This window comes from Protomyctophum parallelum (genome assembly GCF_964188405.1).
Source record: "Protomyctophum parallelum genome assembly, chromosome: 8".
Lineage (NCBI taxonomy): Eukaryota > Metazoa > Chordata > Actinopteri > Myctophiformes > Myctophidae > Protomyctophum > Protomyctophum parallelum.
Genome location: NC_139703.1, coordinates 49,867,261 through 49,891,012, shown reverse-complemented (window position 1 = coordinate 49,891,012; position 23,752 = coordinate 49,867,261). Strand labels below are relative to the sequence as shown.

The 23,752-nt window shown below is 41.1% G+C and overlaps 2 protein-coding genes across 2 annotated transcripts; one reads left to right on the top strand and one right to left on the bottom strand.

The window, feature by feature from the left end:
• On the top strand, positions 1 to 5,458 carry LOC310863868 (guanine nucleotide-binding protein G(t) subunit alpha-1). The gene is made up of 8 exons (XM_083772381.1): positions 1 to 129; positions 2,188 to 2,230; positions 2,337 to 2,478; positions 2,676 to 2,833; positions 3,107 to 3,235; positions 3,338 to 3,467; positions 3,612 to 3,765; positions 3,983 to 5,458. The coding sequence occupies exons 1-8, from the start codon at positions 24 to 26 to the stop codon at positions 4,171 to 4,173; spliced, it is 1,053 nt and encodes a 350-aa protein (XP_083628507.1). The 5' UTR covers positions 1 to 23; the 3' UTR covers positions 4,174 to 5,458.
• A 146-nt stretch (positions 5,459 to 5,604) lies between these two features.
• On the bottom strand, positions 5,605 to 22,910 carry edem1 (ER degradation enhancer, mannosidase alpha-like 1). The gene is made up of 13 exons (XM_083772370.1): positions 22,504 to 22,910; positions 21,444 to 21,703; positions 19,959 to 20,031; positions 17,643 to 17,746; positions 16,608 to 16,779; positions 16,089 to 16,272; positions 15,759 to 15,933; positions 15,159 to 15,279; positions 14,871 to 15,041; positions 13,853 to 13,926; positions 13,664 to 13,760; positions 11,869 to 12,051; positions 5,605 to 8,885 (listed from the first exon to the last, which is right to left on the bottom strand). The coding sequence occupies exons 1-13, from the start codon at positions 22,741 to 22,743 to the stop codon at positions 8,796 to 8,798; spliced, it is 1,944 nt and encodes a 647-aa protein (XP_083628496.1). The 5' UTR covers positions 22,744 to 22,910; the 3' UTR covers positions 5,605 to 8,795.
• Between the last annotated feature and the right edge of the window lie 842 nt (positions 22,911 to 23,752).

Below are 23,752 nucleotides of genomic sequence, written 5' to 3'. Positions count from 1 at the left end.
TGGCCGAACCTGCAGGGATCAGGATGGGGGCCGGAGGCAGTGCCGAGGCGAAAGCTTCCAAAGAACTGGATAAGAAACTGAAGGAGGAGGGCGAGAAGGAGGCCAGGACAGTGAAGCTGCTGCTGTTAGGTAAACGGAGATGTAGAGTGAGTGGACTGAAGGGCCACCATGCAGACGCTGAAGGCCCTCATAGGAGGGTTCATGAGGCCAGTTAATATTTACAGACTAATATGAGGTGATATTATGGGCCCATCTATCTGTGATGTACTGTTGATTTGTAGATGTTGGATTATTTTATTTTTTTATCAGAATGGAACAAGTCTCCCAAAGTTGCTTGTGTCTAGGTTAAAGAGTGCAGGGATGAGCATATTTTGAGTAAACTCAGAGTACAGTATGATGTAACATGAACAGGCCAGGGTATTACATGTTGCTGTTGAAAATCATTATTCATTATCATTATCAAGCCTGAGGAAGGTCGCAAGACCGAAACGTTGCTCAATTAATAAAATTGCTCTGAACTAGCAAAGTGGCAGTGTGCGGATGTCCCTTCTTCCACATTGTATACTCTTTGTCATCATCGCACCTGCTCCAAATTGCCTGCCGGGTGTGCGGAAGTCTTCTCTCTATATGAAAATCATTATCCAACAATGACATCCAACAAGCGTGGACCATTTCAATTAATTTGAAACAGTGAGGACATGCAACGTCTCTGAGGAGAACTCCAGTTTAATCACCTTGTCATTGTACTGATCAGATACTTTAGTAAATGCTCACCTCAATCCTTTGCTAATCCTTAAACAACATGTGTTCTATTAGACACAGGGACTTAATTAGGAAGCAAGCCCCGTAAAATAAAATATAAAATAAAAACAAAATAAGATTTTTTCTTTTACAAGTGAGCCTAAAGTTGTGTATGATAAGTGGATGGCAACAGTGGCTACGTTTACATGGACAGTTAAATCCCCTTTTCATTCAGAATGAAAGTTAAATCCTATTAAAAGTTCTCATGTAAACACCTACAAAAACTTAAAATCGGAATGAAAATGGTCAATCTGATTTAAACTTAGATCTGATGTAATTGACTGGTTTATTCAATTTTTAAATCCTATTGAAACAATTGTGGACTCATGTAAACACTCATTCGGATTTAAGTTCATTCTGGTCTTTCTGTGCATGCTTGTTTCCATGTAATTGGTATGGCTATATTTTGCTCTTGTTTTGCGATTAATTATATTAAGAAATTATATTAGATACCTCTCATAGGCTACAGGATACATCAAATATAAAGTAATACGGCATAAAAGTGTTTTTCTATTATTATTATTTTGTTTTACTGAGATGTAGTGTAGTAAAAGTAAAACAATTGGAAAGTAAAGTAGAAATACCTCAAAATTGTACTTTAGTACTAAAGTAAATGTACTTTCCACCACTGGACGTAAACATATCTGCCCGCCCCCTATCCAATCAGAAGCCTTCCCAGCCCCAAACCTGATGTGGAATGAAATAATGGGATTTAAAAGTATTGTCCATGTAAACACTCATTCGGAATCACCATTTCCCATGTAAACACGCAGCAAAAAACTTACTTCTGAATTAATTAATTCTGAAGTTTTCATTCTGAATGAAAAAGCCCTCATGTAACCGCAGCCAGTGTTAGGTCAGGGATAGAACATTCCACCTGACATCAGCTTTGGAGGAGCTTAGGCTTGAAATAAGGAGCATTATCTCCTATCAGATTAGTGCTGCGCCCTAGAGGTAATCTTCAATAAATATGATTGTACTTTGTTACTGTATATACGCAGTTCAAAACCGGAAATTACTAGTTTGCATCATCTAAACATGAAATGTTATAATTAATCTGTCAATCTGAATAGAGTTTTTTAATTGTATTTTTAATTCCTTAATAATAAATATGTAAAGCGCCTTGGATAAAGGCGCTATATAAATGCACCATTTAAATCATTATAATACTTACTGGCTTTTGTATGGCCACTGGCCATAATGTCTTTCATATGAATGTAAATAGTCTAGACATTCGATGCCCACTTGGCTTACAACATGGCTCGGGCTCACCTGGTACGAATGCATACAACATGGCTCGGGTTTGAATCCAACCTGTCATCCTCCTCTCTCTCACCCACCATTCCTTCCCATCTCTCTCTCTCTCTCTCTCTCTAATTCCTACAGGTGCTGGAGAATCAGGGAAAAGCACAATTGTCAAACAGATGAAGTAGGACATTTCATGATCTCTCACCTATTATCACATTGTGAAGGCTAAACTTGTTAAAATGTTACAACACATTATCATGGTCATATTTATTTTTATCCGTCAACAGAATTATCCATCAAGATGGTTACTCACCTCAAGAATTATTGGAATTCATCGTCATCATCTACGGCAACACCCTTCAATCCATGATGTCCATCGTCCGGGCCATGGGCACATTGAATATTGGCTATGGTCACAATGATCAGGCGGTACTGATAATTTAAGATTAATTTACACTACGTCACACGTCGGTGTCACTTGCATGTTTGTTATATTCAAAATCAGTTTGTTTGTTTTGGCAAGTGACACCCTTGTAATGTTCGTAATTTGGTACCACTTACTGTATATGGCTTCCTACAACAAACCTTGAGTGTGTTTGTGTCTATGGCTCCATCCGTCTGTGTAGGATGATGCCAGGAAGCTTCAGCACCTTGCAGACACCATCGAGGAAGGCTCCATGCCAAAGGAAATGTCAGACATCATTATACGTTTGTGGAACGATTCTGGCATCCAGCAATGCTATGAACGAGCCGCAGAATACCAGCTCAATGACTCTGCCGGATAGTAAGTCAGCTCCTTTCTGCTACGGGAAACTTCATAATGGGTGTAAAATGTAGAAGAGTAGCTGTGGCTGACAATAAGTAGTTTAGTACCTCTCAAATACAAAGGGGCAGTCGATGAGTGAGTGGTACTGTATGTCTTTGGTTTCCCTTGTGGGAGATCAAGGTTCAAATCCGGGTGGTTTTTCCTAAGAACTAACGAGATGAGTAAATCTGTAAGATATGTTATCTTGTGTGAAAACGACTTGTGTGATCAGAGAAGTTCATTGTTTCGCAGCTACCTGTGTGACTTGGCGAGACTGGTGGTGCCAGGCTACATCCCCACAGAGCAGGATGTGTTGCGCTCAAGAGTAAAGACCACTGGTATTATTGAGACCCAGTTCGGGGTAAAAGATCTCAATTTCAGGTGAGTAAACATAAGGCAATACACTACAGTATTTTGTCAAGATGAGAACACCAATAACCTGTCTACAATAGATGATAACAATTATGCTATCTTTCCATGCAGAATGTTTGACGTGGGTGGACAAAGATCTGAAAGGAAGAAGTGGATCCATTGCTTTGAAGGTGTGACCTGTATCATCTTCATTGCTGCTCTGAGCGCCTACGACATGGTGTTGGTTGAGGATGATGATGTGGTGAGAGACTAAGACAAAAATAAATAATAATACAGTATTTCAAACTAAATATTTTGTCATCCGTGACCGTGAACCACTTTGATTTGACCGTCCGTAACCAAAGGTTATTTCTTTGACATATTTCCCTTTTTTCCCCTTGTTTAGAACCGAATGCACGAGAGTCTGCACTTGTTCAACAGTATCTGCAACCATCGTTACTTCATCGCCACTTCAATTGTGCTCTTTCTGAACAAGAAAGATGTGTTCACTGAGAAGATCAAGAAGGCTCATCTCAGCATGTGCTTCCCTGACTATGATGGTGAGATCACTAGCAACACAAACGTCTCTGTAAACCAGTGCTTCTCATAGTGGGGTCGAGGGACCCCCAGGGGTCCTTGGGGGGGTTTCAGGGTGTCCCAGCTAAATTATTGGAATTATTGTAGTGCTGGGGAGCTGGGGGTCACTGAAATTAAAATGTTTGAGAACCATTGCCGTAAACCACACAAATTAACTTACTTTGACATCTTTCCACTCAGGCCCCAATACTTTTGAAGACGCTGGCAAATACATCAAAGATCAGTTCTTGGATCTCAACATGCGTCGAGACATCAAGGAAATCTACTCCCACATGACCTGCGCCACAGACACAGAAAACGTCAAGTTTGTGTTCGATGCCGTAACAGACATCATCATCAAAGAAAACCTCAAGTCTTGTGGTCTCTTCTAAGAGCCACGTTGAGGAACCCAAAAAGCAGGTGGACGGCATTAATTTAACATGACCATTAGCTGTTGCCTGCTGATAATGATTAGTTAAATACTATGTAAAACATTTTACTTCTTTCACAGGCTGTTACTTTAGGCCTGTTCCATTCCTGATAGCCCCTTGGCATTTCAAACTGCGAGTACAATCTACTCAACAAATCAGGACATGAACTGTGAAAGAAAACAGAAGACTTTCCCCTACAAACAGCCATTTTTCACATATTTCACATTATAACTTTGACCAAAGGTGTTCGAGGTCAAGGGAGTCCAGAAGGGAGTTATAAAGTCAGAGGCACATTTCTGCTGAGCATGATTTCTATTCAGGCTATCATTCATTTCTCTTAAGTCTGGCATCCAATAGGAAGTCTTCATTGCAGTGTTATGCAGTCTGTAGTTATGATCTCAAAGGTTCTTTCAGCAGACAGTGATTTACTGTTTTACCACAATGTGAATAGCAGGGGTGCTCCTATCAGGTTTTTGGAGTAAATACCGAACACCAATTTATTTTTTTAAAGAAAAGTTTAACCCTTTGCTACTACAGTAACTGTACCGGCTGTTCTTCTTAAAATGGTCTTATTATTGTACCCCTATGATGACACTGTCTTAGTGTCTTTGCATAGACTTGTAGTTTGATTCTAGTTGTCTATTATTAAACACAAAGGATAGTGGCACATTTTGGATTTGGTAACTTCTCTTGAAAATGAAGTCATTTGCAATGTAAATCGGACAATTTATTGTGTCATTTTTGGTGTCCGATAAGTCAGAGCACCGCTAGTGTCAGGCAAACCCAAGCAAGATGGAAAACGGATCACTCATCACCTGCATAAGCACTTATGTTATACGTTATGTTATAAAGACTGTCTTTTCAGTAGAAAAGACATACAGTAAAAATGCAGTACTGCATAGGACAACTGGAGCTATACAGTGTAGGGAGGTAATATGCTCAAATACAATGGGCAACTCTGTCAGAAAACGTAACTTTGCACAATAGTTGGAAATCCGTTCAAACCAATTTCTGTTGTATCATTAATTAATTGTTGAGATGTACCATCAAGTGTAGTGAAGATGTCATTTGCATTCATTTAGGAAACATTGGGAAAAGCTGACTACTGTATTGGCCTCTGAGACAAATATATTGTACAGAATAAAGACCATTCTAATAATTTATTGAAGCGTCTTTAGAACATTTAATTTTCCATTTTTCACAAATAAACAGCAACACAAGCAATGCCGTGTCTACTTATTTTGGTATTTATTAATAATTTTACAGACTGATTTGAGGACATTATTCTAGCATCATCATGACAAGTCGAACCGATTTATTCCAAAATGAGGTCTACCACAGAGGGAATTATTCAAGAGGAATGTCACCAATTTGAGGAATTCACAATTCAAGTTACCCTTAAGTGTGCCCTTAAGTAGACCATTTTAATCAACACATGCTGTGCAGTGCATCAAACAGTTTGTGGACATAATCATACAGTACTGTATGCTTCAGTTTAAAATTACATTTTGATAATCTTTATTTTAAAACACATAGAACACCCATATCCCAAATACCATTTGATCAAAATCACTGTCAATAGAGCTGTGCATTAACGTAACATCACAGTTTAAGTTTGATGATGAAGTCCTCCGACTTCCTTTTCCGTCTCCAAGGAAATAACAGCGAGTCAAAGCTATTCTAAACTATGCCAGGGAAAGTGTGTGTAAATAGAAAGTGTATTTAAAATTCAGTGTTAACCTCTGCAATGAAGTTCTAGGATCTACCACATACATACCTAAGACTGTCCCAAGACACATGTAGGAAACAACCTTTTCCAAGACAGTCCTTTTCTTAAAGTTATAAAGGAGGAAAAACAAATCCGTTAAACCCTGAGTTCTTTTCCAAATAAGCATTAGTAGATATGTTGTGAAATTAAGTCAAAAATACATGAAGGCTTCCTTTAGGATAGCTACACCCATGCACAAGTACACTTAACCTTTTTTTTTTTTTTTACAAAAGCTATGTTTGTTTGGTGACAGACTTCAAAAAAGTTTGACTACACAATGTCTACTAGTGAAATGGTTGTTAAAGACAGGAACAGCCTACTGAACCTTATAAAAATACACATATGGCTTGTTCAAACTGTTGTGCCTTTAAAAAGTGAGCCTTATGCCATCATTAGAGTAAATACTGTACATATTACATGAAATGATTAGCATAGCGTCATATAAAAAGTGACCTCGGTGGTGGGGGTGGGGCATAGCCACAGCATCCAATGGCTAATAACTAAACAACATCCAGACGTACAGAACAAAATGTTTAAGGCACTTAAAATAGCCAAAGTTCTTTAAAGGGATAGTTCACAATTTTTTAACTGAAGTTGTATGAAATACTTGCCATTAATATAGTGGTTGCAACTGTATTAATTGCCCCGTTGTGAGAGTTCTGCTCTGGTTTTGGTGAATATTAAGTAGTTCTGGTCATTTTGTGGGGGGCACAGGGGGCCACGCATTAAAAGTAAATGAATCCACAAAACTAACGTCATTTGTACCCCATGGATCTTTTTTGGGTGTAGTGATATGGACACAACAAACATAGTTTTGTGTGATAGAGGGGTCAAGAATTCACGAAAGTTGCACTATAATATAGATAGAAATAAGTCAACAATACAAATTACATTTGAAACAAGTTTTGTGGATTCATTTACTTTTAATGCGTGGCCCCAGTGCCCCCCACAAAATGGAACTACTTAATATTCAACAAAACCAGAGCAGAAATCCCACCACGGGACTCGGTTGCAACCACTATATTAACTATTCCCCCCCCCCCAAGTCCGTATATACAGGTATAGGTACCCCAACGTATACTCAGTCTATATAATGGTTGAGGCCTATGGAAGCTTTTAACATTGGTCCGGTTCCTATGGCAACGCCCCACCGTTCCAACTATGGGATTGAAAAACTATTCACAGTGCAAAGCAGTTCAAAGGAGGATTTTCAAACCTCCATAAGTCAGACTCCAGGATCGCTGTCCTTGGTGGATCTTGGTGGCCACCATGTAAAAGCTTCTGACGAAAGGTAAACAGTGTCCATCTTTTAAAGTGAACACGTATGGTGGCACTGGGGTTTATGCTAAAAGCTAGCCGCAATTATAGTATTTCATACAGCTTAAGTTAAACAATTCTGAACTATCCCTTTAAGGGTCTAAATCTAATGGAACATCTTTTGGCCCATTGTAATGCCCAATGTATACAGTACTTTGCCACGTCTTGCCAAAAAAGAGATTTTCTTTTCCAAGACAACTTTTTTCCAAACATTCCAGCGAGAAACAGTCAGATTCAGAAACTGAATCTGCCATTAGACATCAAGTAAGCCTGAGAGACACAGACATTGCGTTTCCTCCGTTACCAAAGAGACAAGGATGCCACTGAACGGTTAAAACAGCAAACATGCATTACACTTTTTTTTGTAAAGGCCAATACATACTTCTTCCGATGTCGGACAATCTCCCAGTTTGGAAAATCTTCCTGAACTATAGTTTGGCAAGTCAGGACATCTAGATGTGCATGGGTTCAAGTCAGGACATCTAGATGTGCATGGGTTCAAGTCAGGACATCTAGATGTGCATGGGTTCAAGTCAGGACATCTAGATGTGCATGGGTTCAAGTCAGGACATCTAGATGTGCATGGGTTCAAGTCAGGACATCTAGATGTGCATGGGTTCCGAGGAAGTGTTCTTCATTCCAAAGCTCTGAATGACGTGGATTTGTTGTTATATCAAACCCCAGATGTATCTAACGTTTTGCAGCCTAAGCAAACAGTTTGACTATGGCATTGTGGTCGGTCCTCTTCATGAGGGGGAATTACATGGAAAGCATGGCACAGTGAGACATAGACGCTCTGGGAAACAAGGCGATTTGGGGAAAAGCTCTACAAAAGAGCAATGGAGTTCAAAAAGGCACTATGAACATGTTCCAAATATTGCCGATCTACAAGCTCACATGTCGCAGACTCGCAGTGCTACGTGTTGTGAGCTTGTGGATTAGCTAGCCCTTATGCAAATGCACTGGGCAAATCAAAAGAGTAAACTGCAGGCTGAGGCACTAATCATCCTGTTCAGTGAGATTGCTAACTGAAACCATAGGTTAGGGTTTTTGTACGTAAGTTATGCCCCCAAGTAGAACATAAGAACAAAATGATAACCGTGTGAATATGCTCCATTAATTGTCTATCTATAACTTATTAAAAAAAAAGTGTATGGCACAGTTCCTCTTAAACACACACACACACACACACACACACACACACACACACTTTGGCTTAATTTGTTCCTGAACAGCAAAAAAACAAAAAAACAATCCCAGTCATTCTAAAAAAAAAAAACAATGATCGCAACTTAAACTATCGCTGACTTTGATTCTACAGCCTCTTCCAGCACAACGTATTTCTTCACCTTGTTCCCTCCCCACCACCATAAAACGGTGAAAACATTATACTTTCAATGAATACAGTGAATAATCTCAGCGTGTCTTTTTAGAGTATTGAGACGTCCTTTAGGAAAGCAGCAGGTAGATCTGATCCCTTCTGACCTCATCAAGTCTGTCAGAACAGCCCCACCATGTGGTCAATCTGTCTCATATAGACGCTCTTCAGGGGCAGAGAGTAGCGTCGCTCCTCTGGGATTCGGTCACACTTTCAGGAGGATGGGAGAGACAGAGAAAAGAGTATGATTGCAACAGTTGATGGTAAGTAAGGTAAGTGATGTTTTTTCAGTAAAATAAATCATTATTTTGTGAAATGGATGGTTAACCCATTCTGACCTGAGATCAGATTCATACGAGGTTTCCACTGGGACACACACACTGGTCTGATTAACCCATTCTGACCTGAGATCAGATTCTAAAAAAAAAAATCAGTCGTTCTTCGATTTAAAAAAAAATAGCAGACCTACAAGCTCGTATCGCGCCACTCGGTGGCGCGATATGAGCTTGTAGATCTGCTATTTTTCAATAGCTAAAGCATAACATGATGCTAACACCAAAATGGGTTCCCGATCAGAATGGGTTAAAAAACTATATAGTAATCATCATTGCCATGTTTATTACTTGCGCAAGCAGAGCGTGCAAGTATTGTGGTCGTGCTCACCGCGCTGGTACGAATGCACGTGTATGCTTGGTAGGTATTGATGGTGATGTAATTAAGATATGTATCAATGCCGGGTTATGACTGGCTTTTGATGGTGACGTAAGAAAGAAAGGTTCAGATTACATACATGTATAAATACAGACATCACCCGATACTGAAACATATCCTAATTCCGTCACCATCGACAGCCAGTCGGAAAGATATGGCGGTTTTTACTCTGTAAAGCCTCTCCCTAAAAATCGGGAGACATATTTTTGCTTGCTTACCTTGCTATTAAGCAAGGTAAGCCAAGTCTGTAACTTGAAAACTAGGCACCGTACAGGCCTATAAGCTGTGTTGCAGCTTATTTGCACCAATAGCAACTAAAAAATACGGGGAAGCAGCTTTTTGCTTCTACGGGCCGTCGGCATGGAACAAGCTCCCACTGTACCTTCGTCAGGCAGCCTCTGTAGACATTTCTGTAGACAAAGCTCAGCTCAATACCCACTTCTACAACATTGCTTTTAATTATTATTTAATTATTATTATTTTTTTGTTATTCATGTCCTCACTGTATTGCATTACTGCTTGTTTTTTGTCGTTGCCTTGCTGTATTGCATTACTGCTTGTTTTTTGTCGTTGCCTTGCTTTTCTTTTATTCTCCATTGTTCTGTAAAGCACTTTGAGCTGCATTTCATGTCATGAAAGGTGCCACTGCTATACAAATAAAGTTTTATTATTATTATTATTATTGTTACGATAGAAATTAAGACCTTAGTATATCCATCTGATCAAAACCACGGAGAGCTCCCTAGATTAGGAGATACAAGGGATTCTTTCTGCAGTGGGAAACCAGTCATTAGTCCTACAACTACAACCTATCTCAAACCCTCACCCTAAACCTAACCTCCCACGGGGCAGCACACCTAAACCTAACCTTAACCCATGTCTAACCAATGACTAGTCTAAATCTAACCTCCCACGGGGCAGCACACCTAAACCTAACCTTAACCCATGTCTAACCAATGACTAGTCAATTTACAATTTACAATTTAGGCATTTAGCAGACGCTCTTAATCCAGAGCGACTTAACAGTCAAAGTAACAGTGGAATATCTATATTATGAGACTATACATATAAACTATATATATATATATACTACTATGCTATACATATGTACTATGGCGTGCTATGACTATATACATATACATATATCATCATATCATCATACTATAATTCATTCAATGTCTGTCTGAATGTGTGTCTGTCTGTGTGTCACTGTCTGTGACTGCCGTAGCTCCTCACTGCCTGCACCAATCACTCCCACTTTTCATACAGGCATTGACCATAATAATATGGAGGTCTTAACGAAGCCCTTTTTCCAATTTAACGAATTATAAATGAATAGTGAATTTATTAGTGAATTAAAAATGCGAAAACGCACGCAGGGCCACAAGGAGGGTCAACAGTCTCAAATAGACCAATAGCACTCCAAAAGTTAACCACTTTACAACTGCCATCAGAGGTCTGGGTGGATCTAAACAACAAGAGGTCAACATGCGAGAAAGTGATGTACTGTACAATTAAAAATGAGGGCTGAGATTATGGGCTATAGACCAGGCTATAAGGATAATGGTCTTACATTGATGTTGGGCTATAGACCAGGCTATAAGGATAATGGTCTTACATTGATTATGGGCTATAGACCAGGCTATAAGGATAATGGTCTTACATTGATGTTGGGCTATAGACCAGGCTATAAGGATAATAGTCTTACATTGCTGATGTTGGGCTATAGACCAGGCTATAAGGATAATGGTCTTACATTGATGCTGGGCTATAGACCAGGCTATAAGGATAATGGTCTTACATTGATGTTGGGCTATAGACCAGGCTATAAGGATAATGGTCTTACATTGATGTTGGGCTATAGACCAGGCTATAAGGATAATGGTCTTACATTGATGTTGGGCTATAGACCAGGCTATAAGGATAATGGTCTTACATTGATGTTGGGCTATAGACCAGGCTATAAGGATAATGGTCTTACATTGCTGATGTTGGGCTATAGACCAGGCTATAAGGATAATGGTCTTACATTGATGTTGGGCTATAGACCAGGCTATAAGGATAATGGTCTTACATTGATGTTGGGCTATAGACCAGGCTATAAGGATAATAGTCTTACATTGCTGATGTTGGGCTATAGACCAGGCTATAAGGATAATGGTCTTACATTGATGTTGGGCTATAGACCAGGCTATAAGGATAATGGTCTTACATTGATTATGGGCTATAGACCAGGCTATAAGGATAATGGTCTTACATTGATGTTGGGCTATAGACCAGGCTATAAGGATAATGGTCTTACATTGATTCAGGGCTATAGACCAGGCTATAAGGATAATGGTCTTACATTGATTCAGGGCTATAGACCAGGCTATAAGGATAATGGTCTTACATTGATTCAGGGCTATAGACCAGGCTATAAGGATAATGGTCTTACATTGATTCAGGGCTATAGACCAGGCTATAAGGATAATGGTCTTACATTGCTGATGTTGCTTGGAGCCGTCTCGTCCAGCTGGTTGTCCAGCAGTACACCGTCCTCATAGGGGGACAGGTCGTTCCACTGCTTCTCCCTGAAACGCTTGTCTATGGGCACCACGTGGCCTTCTGTGGTGAAGATGTATTTGTTCTCTGACTTGTGCAGTGGGTTGTCATCGTCGAAAAGCTGACAGAGGGACAGGGACAATTTACAATTTAGGCATTTAGCAGACGCTCTTAATCCAGAGCGACTTACATTAAGCAAGAACAAAAAAAGCATGGGAATACATCACATAAAAACATTTATCAAGAAAGTAACAGTGGAATATCTATATAATGAAGCTATACATATAAACTATATACTATACTACTATGCTATACATATGTACTATGACGTGCTATGACTACATACAATGCAATTATAGTGCTGTCTACATAACATGCTATAAGTCTGTATCAAATGCTATCTAAGTCTACATAAATGCTATCTAAGGGGGTATAGGGTAAGTGCTATGGGCCATGATGGAGTCTGAAAAGGTGGGTTTTCAGACTACGGCGGAAGATTGGGAGTGATGCTGCAGTTCTGACTGCAATGGGAAGTGCATTCCACAGTTTTGGAGCCAGAAGGGAGAAGAGTTTGGGACGTGTGGAGCGTTGTCCCGGCGTTTTTAGTGAGGGTACTTCCAGCTTCCCTGCGTTGGCTGATCTGAGTGCGCGCAAGGGTTTGTAGCCATACCTTTGCTTGCTTTGAATGCCAGCAGAGTTTTGTATTCTGTGCGGGCAGCGACCGGGAGCCAGTGGAGGGAGCGGAGCAGGGGGGAAACATGTGAGAATTTTGGCTGGTTGAAGACCAAGCGAGCTGCGGCATTTTGGATCAGCTGGAGAGGCTTAAGTGCACATGCTGGTAGGCCAGTAAGGAGGGAGTTACAATAGTCGAGTTTTGACAAGACTGTTGTCTGGGACAGACTTTTGCCTCGATTCTGATTAATGTAAAATTATATAAAAAAAAAAGGCTGCACAATTTACATAGATAGCAGCCTGCTCAAATCACATTTGAGAGAGACAAAGAGACAGTCACTTATCTTTCGGTTCCCACAACAAAACGTGGCATATTTTGGACATACCGGTAGTTAGAATGGTGATTAATCATGATTAATACATTTTTAAGCTGTGATTAATCAGATTAAAATTGTAATAGTTTGACAGCCCTAATTTTTATGGTTGATTAGTCACCTTTACACAGGGGGGCATTTATATATAACCAAGTCATTATTAGTTCTAAAGGTCGGTTTTGATATATTATATATATTTTTTTATATGGGTGAATTGCCCAGCACTAAAGTGTGGTTTAATCAGTGTCACAGGCAGCATTAGTAATCCTGCTAAGTGGCATGTGGTTGGTTAGTTCATCTTAACCCTGATGCATGGCGGACTTAAGAAAAAAAATTGAATGTTCTCTCCTTCATTTGCACAGCAAGAAACAGGTATATAGTCATTTACATCACTGTGCACGTACATTGTAATATACCAAGTTAAGATACCACCAAAACATCTCTCTCCTACAAAGCTGAAACAAGTTACTTCAAAATGCATGTGCTAGGGAGACCACCTGCAACCACTGTAAATGGGCTTCTATATATTTTACTCATTCAAATATGTCCTTGAATGTAGCTTTAACAGTATATATTTTTTCATCGTGTGAAATAGAAATTGTTCTTTTGATTCGATTAGTTATTGTTTTGTAGGACACAAGTGAGCGTGATCTTTTTTACACTCGACAAAGCAGGACCTACACGTACCAGGTAAAGGTATTTGCAGGTCTCGCTGAGAAAGAAGCTCTCCATGCGATCCTCTTTGGACTTGTCCACCACATGGTGGAGGGTTGCATATCCACATCTGAAAAATGACAGCGCTTAGTTCCAAGACTACACCACAAAATGTTGATACACTGAAAAACATTTTATCTCCATTTAATTTCATGGCCATACCTGACTTTGGCATTTTTCTCCAGGCTATGAAGAATATCCATTCCAACATGGAGATAGAAGGGATTCTTGGTGGCCTGAGAGGGAAGCAGAAACAACTCACTAACATTATTTATAAGACAGAGAAAACATGAAGACAATAATTTGATGATCATTAACCACCTGAGCCCTCTTTACACCCCCAAGAAAATCTATTAAAAATGTTATAGGCTACACAAAATAGTGACGTTAGGGGGAAAGTGGTTAATATTCAAAGAAATCACACCTGTGTGAAGTGAGGGGCGCTAATATATTAAAGTCTAACTCATGTTGATTAGGTGATGTAATGGTGATGTAAAACACTAATATATTAAAGTCTAACTCATGTTGATTAGGTGATGTAATGGTGATATAAAACACTAATATATTAAAGTATAACTCATGTTGATTAGGTGATGTAATGGTGATATAAAACACTAATATATTAAAGTCTAACTCATGTTGATTAGGTGATGTAATGGTGATATAAAACACTAATATATTAAAGTCTAACTCATGTTGCTATTAGGTGATGTAATGGTGATGTAAAACAAACATTGTTAATGGGATTTAATGTTTGTGTTTAGGGACAAGATGACATACATTTTCCCTTCATTGTCAATGGTGTTTTTAAAACAAACATTGAACTAAAAACAAACATTAAACCTGTATATATAATTATAGAAATTAGTTTAGTTTTGTGCTGCCCATACTTTTCAAAAAGGTATGACTTGCATTTTTGTCTGAGATCGTCTGAGATACATTTAAAATATTCTTACATTTCCAGCGCAAGCCACAGAGTCTCACAGTACCACTCCTTCCTGTTTTGATGCTGGTAGATGTAGTAGGAAGGGTGGCACAACGGAAAATGCAGAGTTTGGTATTATACTCAAGACTGCCTGAATACATTTCTTCACCAACCTGTTTCATCAAAACCTGTGTTAACGCCTATAGCGATGCACCTGGGTGTGAACACCCGCCAAGAGCAGGTCTGCATGGATACCTGATACAGCAGGTAGGTAGACTCCACCAGCTCAGGTCGAAGTGGGTAGAACAGCACATCAGGAGTCTGCAGCTGCCAGTTATACCTCTCAGGCAGAGCCCCAAAGCGCTTCCAGATGGCATAATAGAAGGCATGTAGGCAGATGGCATTCTCTACATCACCATTCAGCACCTAGAACACAGTACCATACCATTAGGTCAAGAACGCACACAAAAGGTTATCATATATATGGACATCAGTCTCGTTGTGACTGAGAACATGAATGCATGTCAATGCCCACAATCTTACCTGCAGTCCGGGGAAGAAGGCCTGAAGAGAGTCAATCCACGTGTTCATAATCTGACCATTGAACATGTTGACGTTGACGTAGAGAGGAGGGTCACCCTCTCCTTCGTTACAAGATTCCCTTCTGATAACCCAGCAAAACACAGAGAGGCTTTACAAAACATGTAATCCTACTCCATGTTATTATGCCTAATTCATACCCCGTAGCTAATTAGCCCTAGTGACTCCGTCTGCTGTCTGTCAGACCGGCATGTCTGTGAACCATAGAACGCATTAGAGCCAAAAGCCAGTTGGGCCGGGCCGGGCTGTGTTCTGTCCCTGACCAACGGGCCCAGGGCAGGGCCAGGCTCACCGCGCCGTTATATTAATTTTCCGATGTGAAATACACCTAGATTGGACTTGGTTCAGCGGCAGCATGCTTCTGTCCGTCCGTCTCCCCCTGGATTGTGGCTTTAAGTGCTTTGCTCAAGGGCATTTCAACGGTGGTTGTAATGTAGAGGTAGGGATGATGAGTGAGGGTTACTTGTTCACTTCCCTGTCCCAAACAAAAAACACCCTAACCAATGTAAACCCATATCCCTATTATTGTGTTGTAGGACTGACCCTCTTCTCAGGTGATTCTGGATGCTCTCATAAGAAGCTTTGAACATCTGGTAGTCCTCCTTCTCACCGAACAGGATGTAAGACTTCAGCAGATACTCATAAAATGAGTCCATACCGGCCCCTAGACCACTCTGCTTGCCCACCCACTGGCCTGTCTGGATGTTCACCACGTTGCCTGCAGGTGTTAGGACAGGCAGACCAGAGAGGAGAGAGAGAGAGAGGTGGAGTGACAGGAATAGAAAGGGGTTGGGAGGTTAGAAGAGAGAAACAGGTGTGGAGAGATAAGATTTGAGTGTTGTTTGCTAAATTGACAGAAGTGAGAAGACTCACCCAGAAGCCCGGTTTGGTTGCTCCTCAGGCTCCACAGGGCTCTCACAGCCCGCCTGGCCACCCACTCAAATGTAGAATCTCCAATCAAACGGCTCAAAATCCCAAACTCCACCAATAGGGAACCAGCTCCAGCTGTACAAGTCTCATTGATGCTATCAGGTGGGACTCCAGTCTTTAAGTTCACCTGCAATTGAATGAATGAATGAATGAATGCATTTTGGTCATACTGTATGAGGAACAACTGACAAATTGTGCGAATGTCAACACCTCATCGATTCATTCCCCAAACCATTTCACACAAACAATTTACATAATCAATGAGCAATGAGTCTTATTATTGCCTACCCCATTATATTCCATAAAATAAATGAAAAGTTAATCCAAAATATCAGCAGTATAAACTAAACTAAATAGAGAATAATGAAAAACTATTTACTTAATTATTTCATATGTTATGGCTAACTCAACAAAGTGTATCTTGTCATCAAGATCATTCCACAACAGAACAGTCCCGCTCACCCTGGGGTATGGAATGCCCGTGCTGGTGTTCTCGAAGGCTGGCAGCAGACGGACGGCCAGGTCATGGGCCAAGTGGAGAAGCTCATTGTCGTAACCCTCCAGGGCCACTTGACCAAAGGGATGTTTAGGGTCAGTCAGCAGAATGTGAGAGGAGATCAGGCTTCCCAAGATCCTAACAAAAGACAAAGATACGAACACTGGAATCTAAGCAGAGTACATGTCAACATCATCACTCCGTAGTATGACAATGCCCAGAAAATAGAAGATCTACAAGCTCATGTCACAATGCGACGCGTTGTGATCTAGTAGATCTGCTATTTTCGGCACATAAGATCATTGTCGTTTAACAACTAGAACTCAGATTTCGTACTTGTAAGTTGCTCTGGATAAGATGCCGCTCTGGATAAATGCCTAAATTGTATATTGTAAGAGTATCATTCGTCAGGATGGAAGCACATTTTGGTTACTTATGAACAAATGGCAGGTGTCTGCAACAGAGAAGAGGACAGTCATTTGCAGCAGGGGGTTGAAGAACAACGTACTTAGTTGAAGTCATGAAACTAAACATTGTCCTGCCGTGTGGTAATTACAATGACAGAGAACATCTTTGCCAACATAGCATGTCATAGCACTATCAGTGCTGCAGTTTACGTCATGCAGTTACTGTAGCACCTGTGGCTTCTAGTGGTGGGCAATTTGGATATTATGGGATGAACCGAGTATATACTGTAGCACCTTTATCCAAGGCGCTTTACAGAGATTGTGCATTACATTCACCCATTCACACACATTCATACACCGATGGCAGCGGAAACCATGCAAGGCACCAACCAGCACATCAGGAGCAATTAGGGGTTCATTGTCTTGCTCAAGGACACTTCAACACCAACTCTGGGGGAGCCCACAGGGTTCGAACTGGCAACCTTGCGGTTACCATCCAGCCACTCTACCCCTTGACCCACCACCGCCCATAGTATGGCTGGTACATTAAGACAAATAGAATAGTGATAGAAGTAATAGAAGTGATATTTCTACCTGATGTTGGCCTCAAACACCTGCACAGTCGAATCCTTGTCAAAAGATACAGTATCTATGACCAACTGCACAGCTTTGTGAAATTCTGTCACATTGCCAAGAATCTGTGAAGAGAAGTCAAATTATATGCTACTATTTCACAAATAACTATCAATGTAAACTTTTTAAAATCTTTTTCCCATTATGACCGGAGTTCTACAAATGCCTTCTAAAACAGTAGTTCTCACACTTTCAAGAGTTATCAGCAGATGTATGTGTGATGCACTGCGAGCTTGTATATCTGCTATTTCTGAATAGCCAACACAAAAATCTAAAATGACAAATGCTTTCTCGGTTATAATAGGTTCATCTTTCCACAATCTATTTCAAGGATCAAGTCTATCTAGTTTTATCATCGTTGAATATTTTCCCCAAAGGTGAATATCACAAAATAGTGATAATAGTCACAACAAGTCACAACAACAAGTCACATCAACTTTAAAGTCATATTTGTCTCCACCAGGCCGAAGGCATGTGGGGAGAGTATGTTTTGCACTCCGTCCGTCCGTGTGTCCGTCCGTGTGTGTGTGTGTGTGTGTGTCCGTGTGTGTGTGTGTCCGTGAGCAGCTAATCTCGGCCACCGTTAACCCAGTCGATGCCAAATTTTGCACACACACTCCCTGGATGCCAACGATGAACCTCTGCCCCATAATTTCCAGAACGGCCTGTTATAGCGCCACCAGGAGGCCGCTTTGTGCAAAACAAGTTTTTGCACAGCACACCTACAGATTTTATCCAAACATCACGCAAATTGGTACACAGTCTCTCTAGAGCCATTCAACCAAACGGGTCTTTCAGATTTCTCAGACTCCATCCTGATTGGTTAAGATTGGCTTCCAAAGTTCACAGGAGTGCTCAGTTTCAAACAAAATGCTGCAAATCATGAACACATCGCGTGATTTCCGTGAAATTGTGCACCCACATTCCCACTAGGCCGAGGACAAAATGCCACATGAACAATTTCAACTCAGCCTCAAGGTGGCGCTATAACTGGCCGAACAGTGTTTTTACCTCTAACTGCACGGATCTGTGGATAACCTGGTGGAGACCTGTGCCCAGAAGGGCACTTTTTCTAGTTGTTTATAAAGTGTCAACGTGTTAGTGTCGACCTCAGGGGGGCAGTCAGACAGATATTTTGTGAAGCCACTAAGGAAATCGTAGTTCATATAATGGCCTGATGTGGCGCTGTCTGTCATTGGGCCCAAAAGAACCAATAGCCCCATAGAAGTCCATGTATTTGGGCCCAACTTCACCTAGACTGTATTACCTTAATAAACATGGTCATGAATACTTTCTGCTTCCAGTCACTAGTTTAAAGTCTAATTTCTAATGTCATAATATTCTTTTTGGAAAATGATGGTCCCATTAATAAAAAAAATGACCATAAAGCCGCGTATGTTCTGAGGGGCGTGGCTACCGTTACAGTCTATGATCGGGATTCCCCTCCCACTCGAGTCAAAATAAAAACCAACGGAGAAGAAGGGGGGAAGTTCCGCCTCGTTGTCTGGGCCAGCCAATGGCCAGTTGGGCCCAAACGGATCTAGAAAGATGGCGACTTACAGTGCAAGGAATAACAGGCTTCATTTTACGTCCATGTTAGACCCGGGGAACGCTTTGTCCATATTTTTTACAGTCTATGGTCGACCTACATCACAGACTCCTTGTTAGAAATTCAAACACCCATTGAAACACCCAGTGGAAATAGTGGCAGCACTATTTCCACTCATCTGTTGTTTTAGTTCCACTTTGTATTTCCTATGCTTCCTTTTAATCTAGCACTTAGAGCTGCATGTTTTGCATGAAGGGTGCTACACAAATTGATTGATGACTTTATTAATTAATCACTATTCCATCTCATCACTGACCATTTGACCCGTTTCCATCGTGTGTTTTGATTTCTTTATTCATTTTTTTATTTTTTCCTTTTCTCTACAAAAACTACAAAATGAAGAAGAGTGCATTAAAAAAAAAAAAAAAAAAAAAGAATGTCACCATTTTCTTTACACCTATACACCTGTAATATGACAATAAATGCTGATTGGGCATCAGAGCAGCATATCGTACTGTACTAGATAAATGATGATTGGGCATCAGAGCAGCATGTCGTACTGTACTAGATAAATGCTGATTGGGCATCAGAGCAGCATGTCGTACTGTACTAGATAAATGATGATTGGGCATCAGAGCAGCATATCGTACTGTACTAGATAAATGATGATTGGGCATCAGAGCAGCATGTCGTACTGTACTAGATAAATGCAGTGTGAGCCAGCTTACCAGTAAGGTGTCCAAGGTATCAATTAGTGTCAAGGAGTAGTTCCCCAAAACGTCATTTATGTTGATGTTTGACCTGAAATGAGAAAGGCAAAACAACTTAAATTGTGCTGAGGATATAATAGACACATGAATACAAAGTGTGAATACTAAGCGGCTGCATCTACAAAAAGCGATTTATGAGCAGAGAAGCGCTGAGAAAGAGGCAAACATTGTGAAAATAGATGATTTTGGGGGGGGGGGGGGGGGGGGGGTTAGGTATTGGTACCGCACTTAAGGTGCGGTACCAATACGTGCTGCTCTGTGAAGAATGGATTGGATTGCTGCCTAAAGATCTTCAGCCATGGAGGCTGTGTGCAGGTATGTCATGTAAATAAGACACAGGTCGGGACGATTCAACAGTAACCTACTGCTAGCTTCTGGGTAGGATGAACACACCTGTGTCCCTCATTTGTTTACAACTACTGACATGCAAATGATAAAATCCAGAGGACAGTTAAGAGGCAAACTAGCCAGTGGTGTGTGCACAGTAAAATAACTTAATTTATCCATTTCATTTTTTGCACTCGGGAGCCGTTTGGGTTGGCGCCCCAAGTACTGGACCTGGTGAGAGCAGGTGAGACGCAGGAGGGGCCCGGACAGGTGTCAACCCACAGAGCCTAGTCCGTCCACGTGCCAGTTCCTCTCACACCCAGTTCCGGCAGAGTAGTTCCGGAGCATCGGATTGTGTGGCCCTGCCTTTCCATAATGGCACTTATCGAGGGTAGCTACTGGGACGTAAGTCGGGACTTGATCACCCCCGGCTGGGTCACCTGAGTGAGGGGTATGATGTTGAGAGACCCGAAACCCTGATGACCTTAGGATACATCACTGAGGAAACGTCCCAGGTGGATCCATGCGATGTATATATTTTTCTTCTAACTTAGTTATTATGGGTCAATTTGGTTACATTTGTACAGTGCTGCACTGCAGTGGTTCTCAATGCGAGGTTCAGGACCCGGCACAGGTCCTTGAGGGGCTTTCAGGGGTTCCCAAGGTAAATTATAGGTAATTAACCATTAATAAGTAAATATGAGAATATATATATATATATATATATATATATATATGAGTGCAAGAATGGCTATTTTGATCAGTATTTTGAAAAGTAACAGTAGTTATTAAGGAATTGACACCAAATCATGTCTAAGAATAAGGCACCCAAAATCTAATTTTGGGTTCAGAGAGATAAAATAAATCTTGTTACTACCTACTAGTGTCTATTGAGTTTAACCACTTACCCAGCATGCCTATTCTGGGGGGAACATTCTGCAAAAATAGCTGATCTACGAGCTCAAAACGTGACACATCGACATGTTTTGAGCTTGTAGATCAGCCATTTTAGGCGAAGACATTTGATGTAGACGGAAAAAAGCAGTACAATTACAGTTTTAAGTCCCTTTTCAGTAAAGACAGTGGTTAAAGCAATAAAACATTGTGAAGACTCACGGGTTGAGTACATCTGGTCCCCTGCCTTCACAGGCGATGGGATTCAGCTCATCCTCTGGAAAGGCATATTTCATGTAATTATCATATCCAAAATAGAACATGTCTTTGGCCATGTCCTTCATCTTGGCTTTGAGGGCGTCCGGGAACGAGCTGTATCTCCTCACGTATTCATCCTGGTGCCCATCGAAGAGGCCCAGGTAGGACCTCTGAGGAGACCCGTCAGGACTCTGACAAGAGCTGAGCCATCTCTCTTCTTCAGGCTAGGGATGTGCCATATGGACAAGGTAACATTTAACAGCTGTTACTTCTTACTAGTGATGCACCGAATATTCGGCCGCAGAAACTATTCGGCAGAAAATGGCTAAAAATGCATTTTCGGCCTATTCGGTTTTGGCCTGATTAGGCAGAAAATATATCACCGAATAGTGTATGCAAGTAATGCGTTCAAAAGAGCTGAATCAATGTTTTAGGACTCATAATAGTGATTATTATTTAAGTTTTGCCATAACCATTTATTTTGCCATAAATCAGGTAGCTTTAAGGTACGGCCATGACAACAATGGTAGGAAAACATATATATAATATTCATCATATTCGGATATTCGGTATTTGGTTTTGGGCTAACTGTTTCCTATATTCGGTATTCGGTTTCGGCCAAGAATTTCCCTTTCGGTGCATCCCTACTCCTTACCCAATAACTATCGATGTTATGACAAACTATAATATCGTATCATGATGATAATATTATCGTATCGTGATAATATCAATTTTCTTTTGAATTATTGATTCTTAAATAGCCTACAGGCTCACAGTCACAATGCATCACGATGTGACCTTGTAGATGGGCTATTTTCACTTTTTGTGAAAATAGAATTGTTTTACAATTAGGCTATACTGAACTGAATGTAGTTCATGATAAAAATAAAGCCTAAGTGATTAAAACAAGGAAAAGACAAGACATGTACCGTATGCCATATATCACGATATTACAATATCCAGAGTCCCAGACGATATAGTCTCATATCGATCAAATCAATTATGCCCAGCAGCCCAGCCCTACTTCATGCTTGCTGTGGCCTCCTCCTTGAATGCGCTGAGACCACGACGTGGTCTTCAACGGGACCCCCGCAGACCCTCTCTCCTCCTTGAACAGCGTCAGGTCCAACTTGTGCAGGTTAAAGTTGATGGGGAAGTTGAACCCCCAGCTGACGCCAGGTCCCAGCCCGAAGCAGAGCCACAGCACACAGCTGACACTCAGTCTCAGCACGACTAGACCCAGCACTATTGACCTCCATTGCATCTTTGCTGCCCCGGATCGGTCTTTAAACTCATAATTTACGCACACGAACCTTCGAAGAATAAAGGAGGAACGTTGAGTACAATTTAAAGGCGTAGAGGTTTGAACCCGAGGCAGATAAGTGTCTATCTCTGCTGCAGCAGCAATACACTTCCTGTCAACAAAGCGGTCCCTCCTCCCACTCTCCGGACTTTGCGGTGTGATTGGCTCCTCGGCCCTCGGGACGTATGTAAAGCAGGTATGAAGTCTTCGGCGATTGGCCAAGTGGCTGTCACTCACGTGGTGACGTGTCCTTGGGTATCGTGGCACATGCCTGCCGTTTGTCTGGAGCTCCAATGGGATACAGCCACCAGCATGATATATGCTAATGTAGATTAGATGTGTGGCGGCTTTGATGGTGATGCTTGTAGATCTGTTGTTTTTGGGCAGTGGTATAAGTTTATATACACACTTACACCATATATACAATGGGTATACAAAAAATAGACTTAGACACAAATTGAACGATAGAAAAATTACTACGGGGCGGCGGTGGCTCAGGGGTAGAGTGCCTGGATGGTAACCGTAAGGTTGCCAGTTCGAACCCGGGCTCCCCCAGAGTTACTGTCGAAGTGTCCTTGAGCAAGACACTGAACCCCTAATTGCTAACGATGTGCTAGTTGGTGCCTTGCATGGCTTCGGCTGCCATCGGTGTATGAATGTGTGTGAATGGGTGAATGTAATGCACAATCTCTGTAAAGCGCCTTGGATAAAGGCGCTATATAAATGCACCATTTACTACAGTACAGTACTTCATTAGACGGTGTGGTTATGTTATGTGCAAACGATGTCTTCCCTTTTTACTTAGGGTTTCTTCCTGGAGGCTGAAACCTTGACAGTCAGAGTGCCAATGAAAAAATGATATAGTGACATCACAATATCATTTTCGTGAATGCGGTTCGGGAGGATCGCCATTCACCACCCACCCAGGCATACACTTCATTTTTCGCGCAGACGAAATGACACTGACACC

Excerpts from the sequence above, each read along its gene's own strand:
- LOC310863868 (XM_083772381.1), top strand. The coding sequence starts at position 24 with ATGGGGGCCGGAGGCAGTGCCGAGGCGAAAGCTTCCAAAGAACTGGAT. Across the intron at positions 2,479-2,675 it reads ATGGTCACAATGATCAGGCG|GATGATGCCAGGAAGCTTCA; the intron begins GTACTGATAATT and ends CCGTCTGTGTAG. Across the intron at positions 3,766-3,982 it reads GTGCTTCCCTGACTATGATG|GCCCCAATACTTTTGAAGAC; the intron begins GTGAGATCACTA and ends CTTTCCACTCAG.
- edem1 (XM_083772370.1), bottom strand. The coding sequence starts at position 22,743 with ATGCAATGGAGGTCAATAGTGCTGGGTCTAGTCGTGCTGAGACTGAGT. Across the intron at positions 12,052-13,663 it reads CCTGCAAATACCTTTACCTG|CTTTTCGACGATGACAACCC; the intron begins GTACGTGTAGGT and ends TCCCTCTGTCAG. Across the intron at positions 8,886-11,868 it reads CTCCAAGCAACATCAGCAAT|TGTGACCGAATCCCAGAGGA; the intron begins GTAAGACCATTA and ends TCCTCCTGAAAG.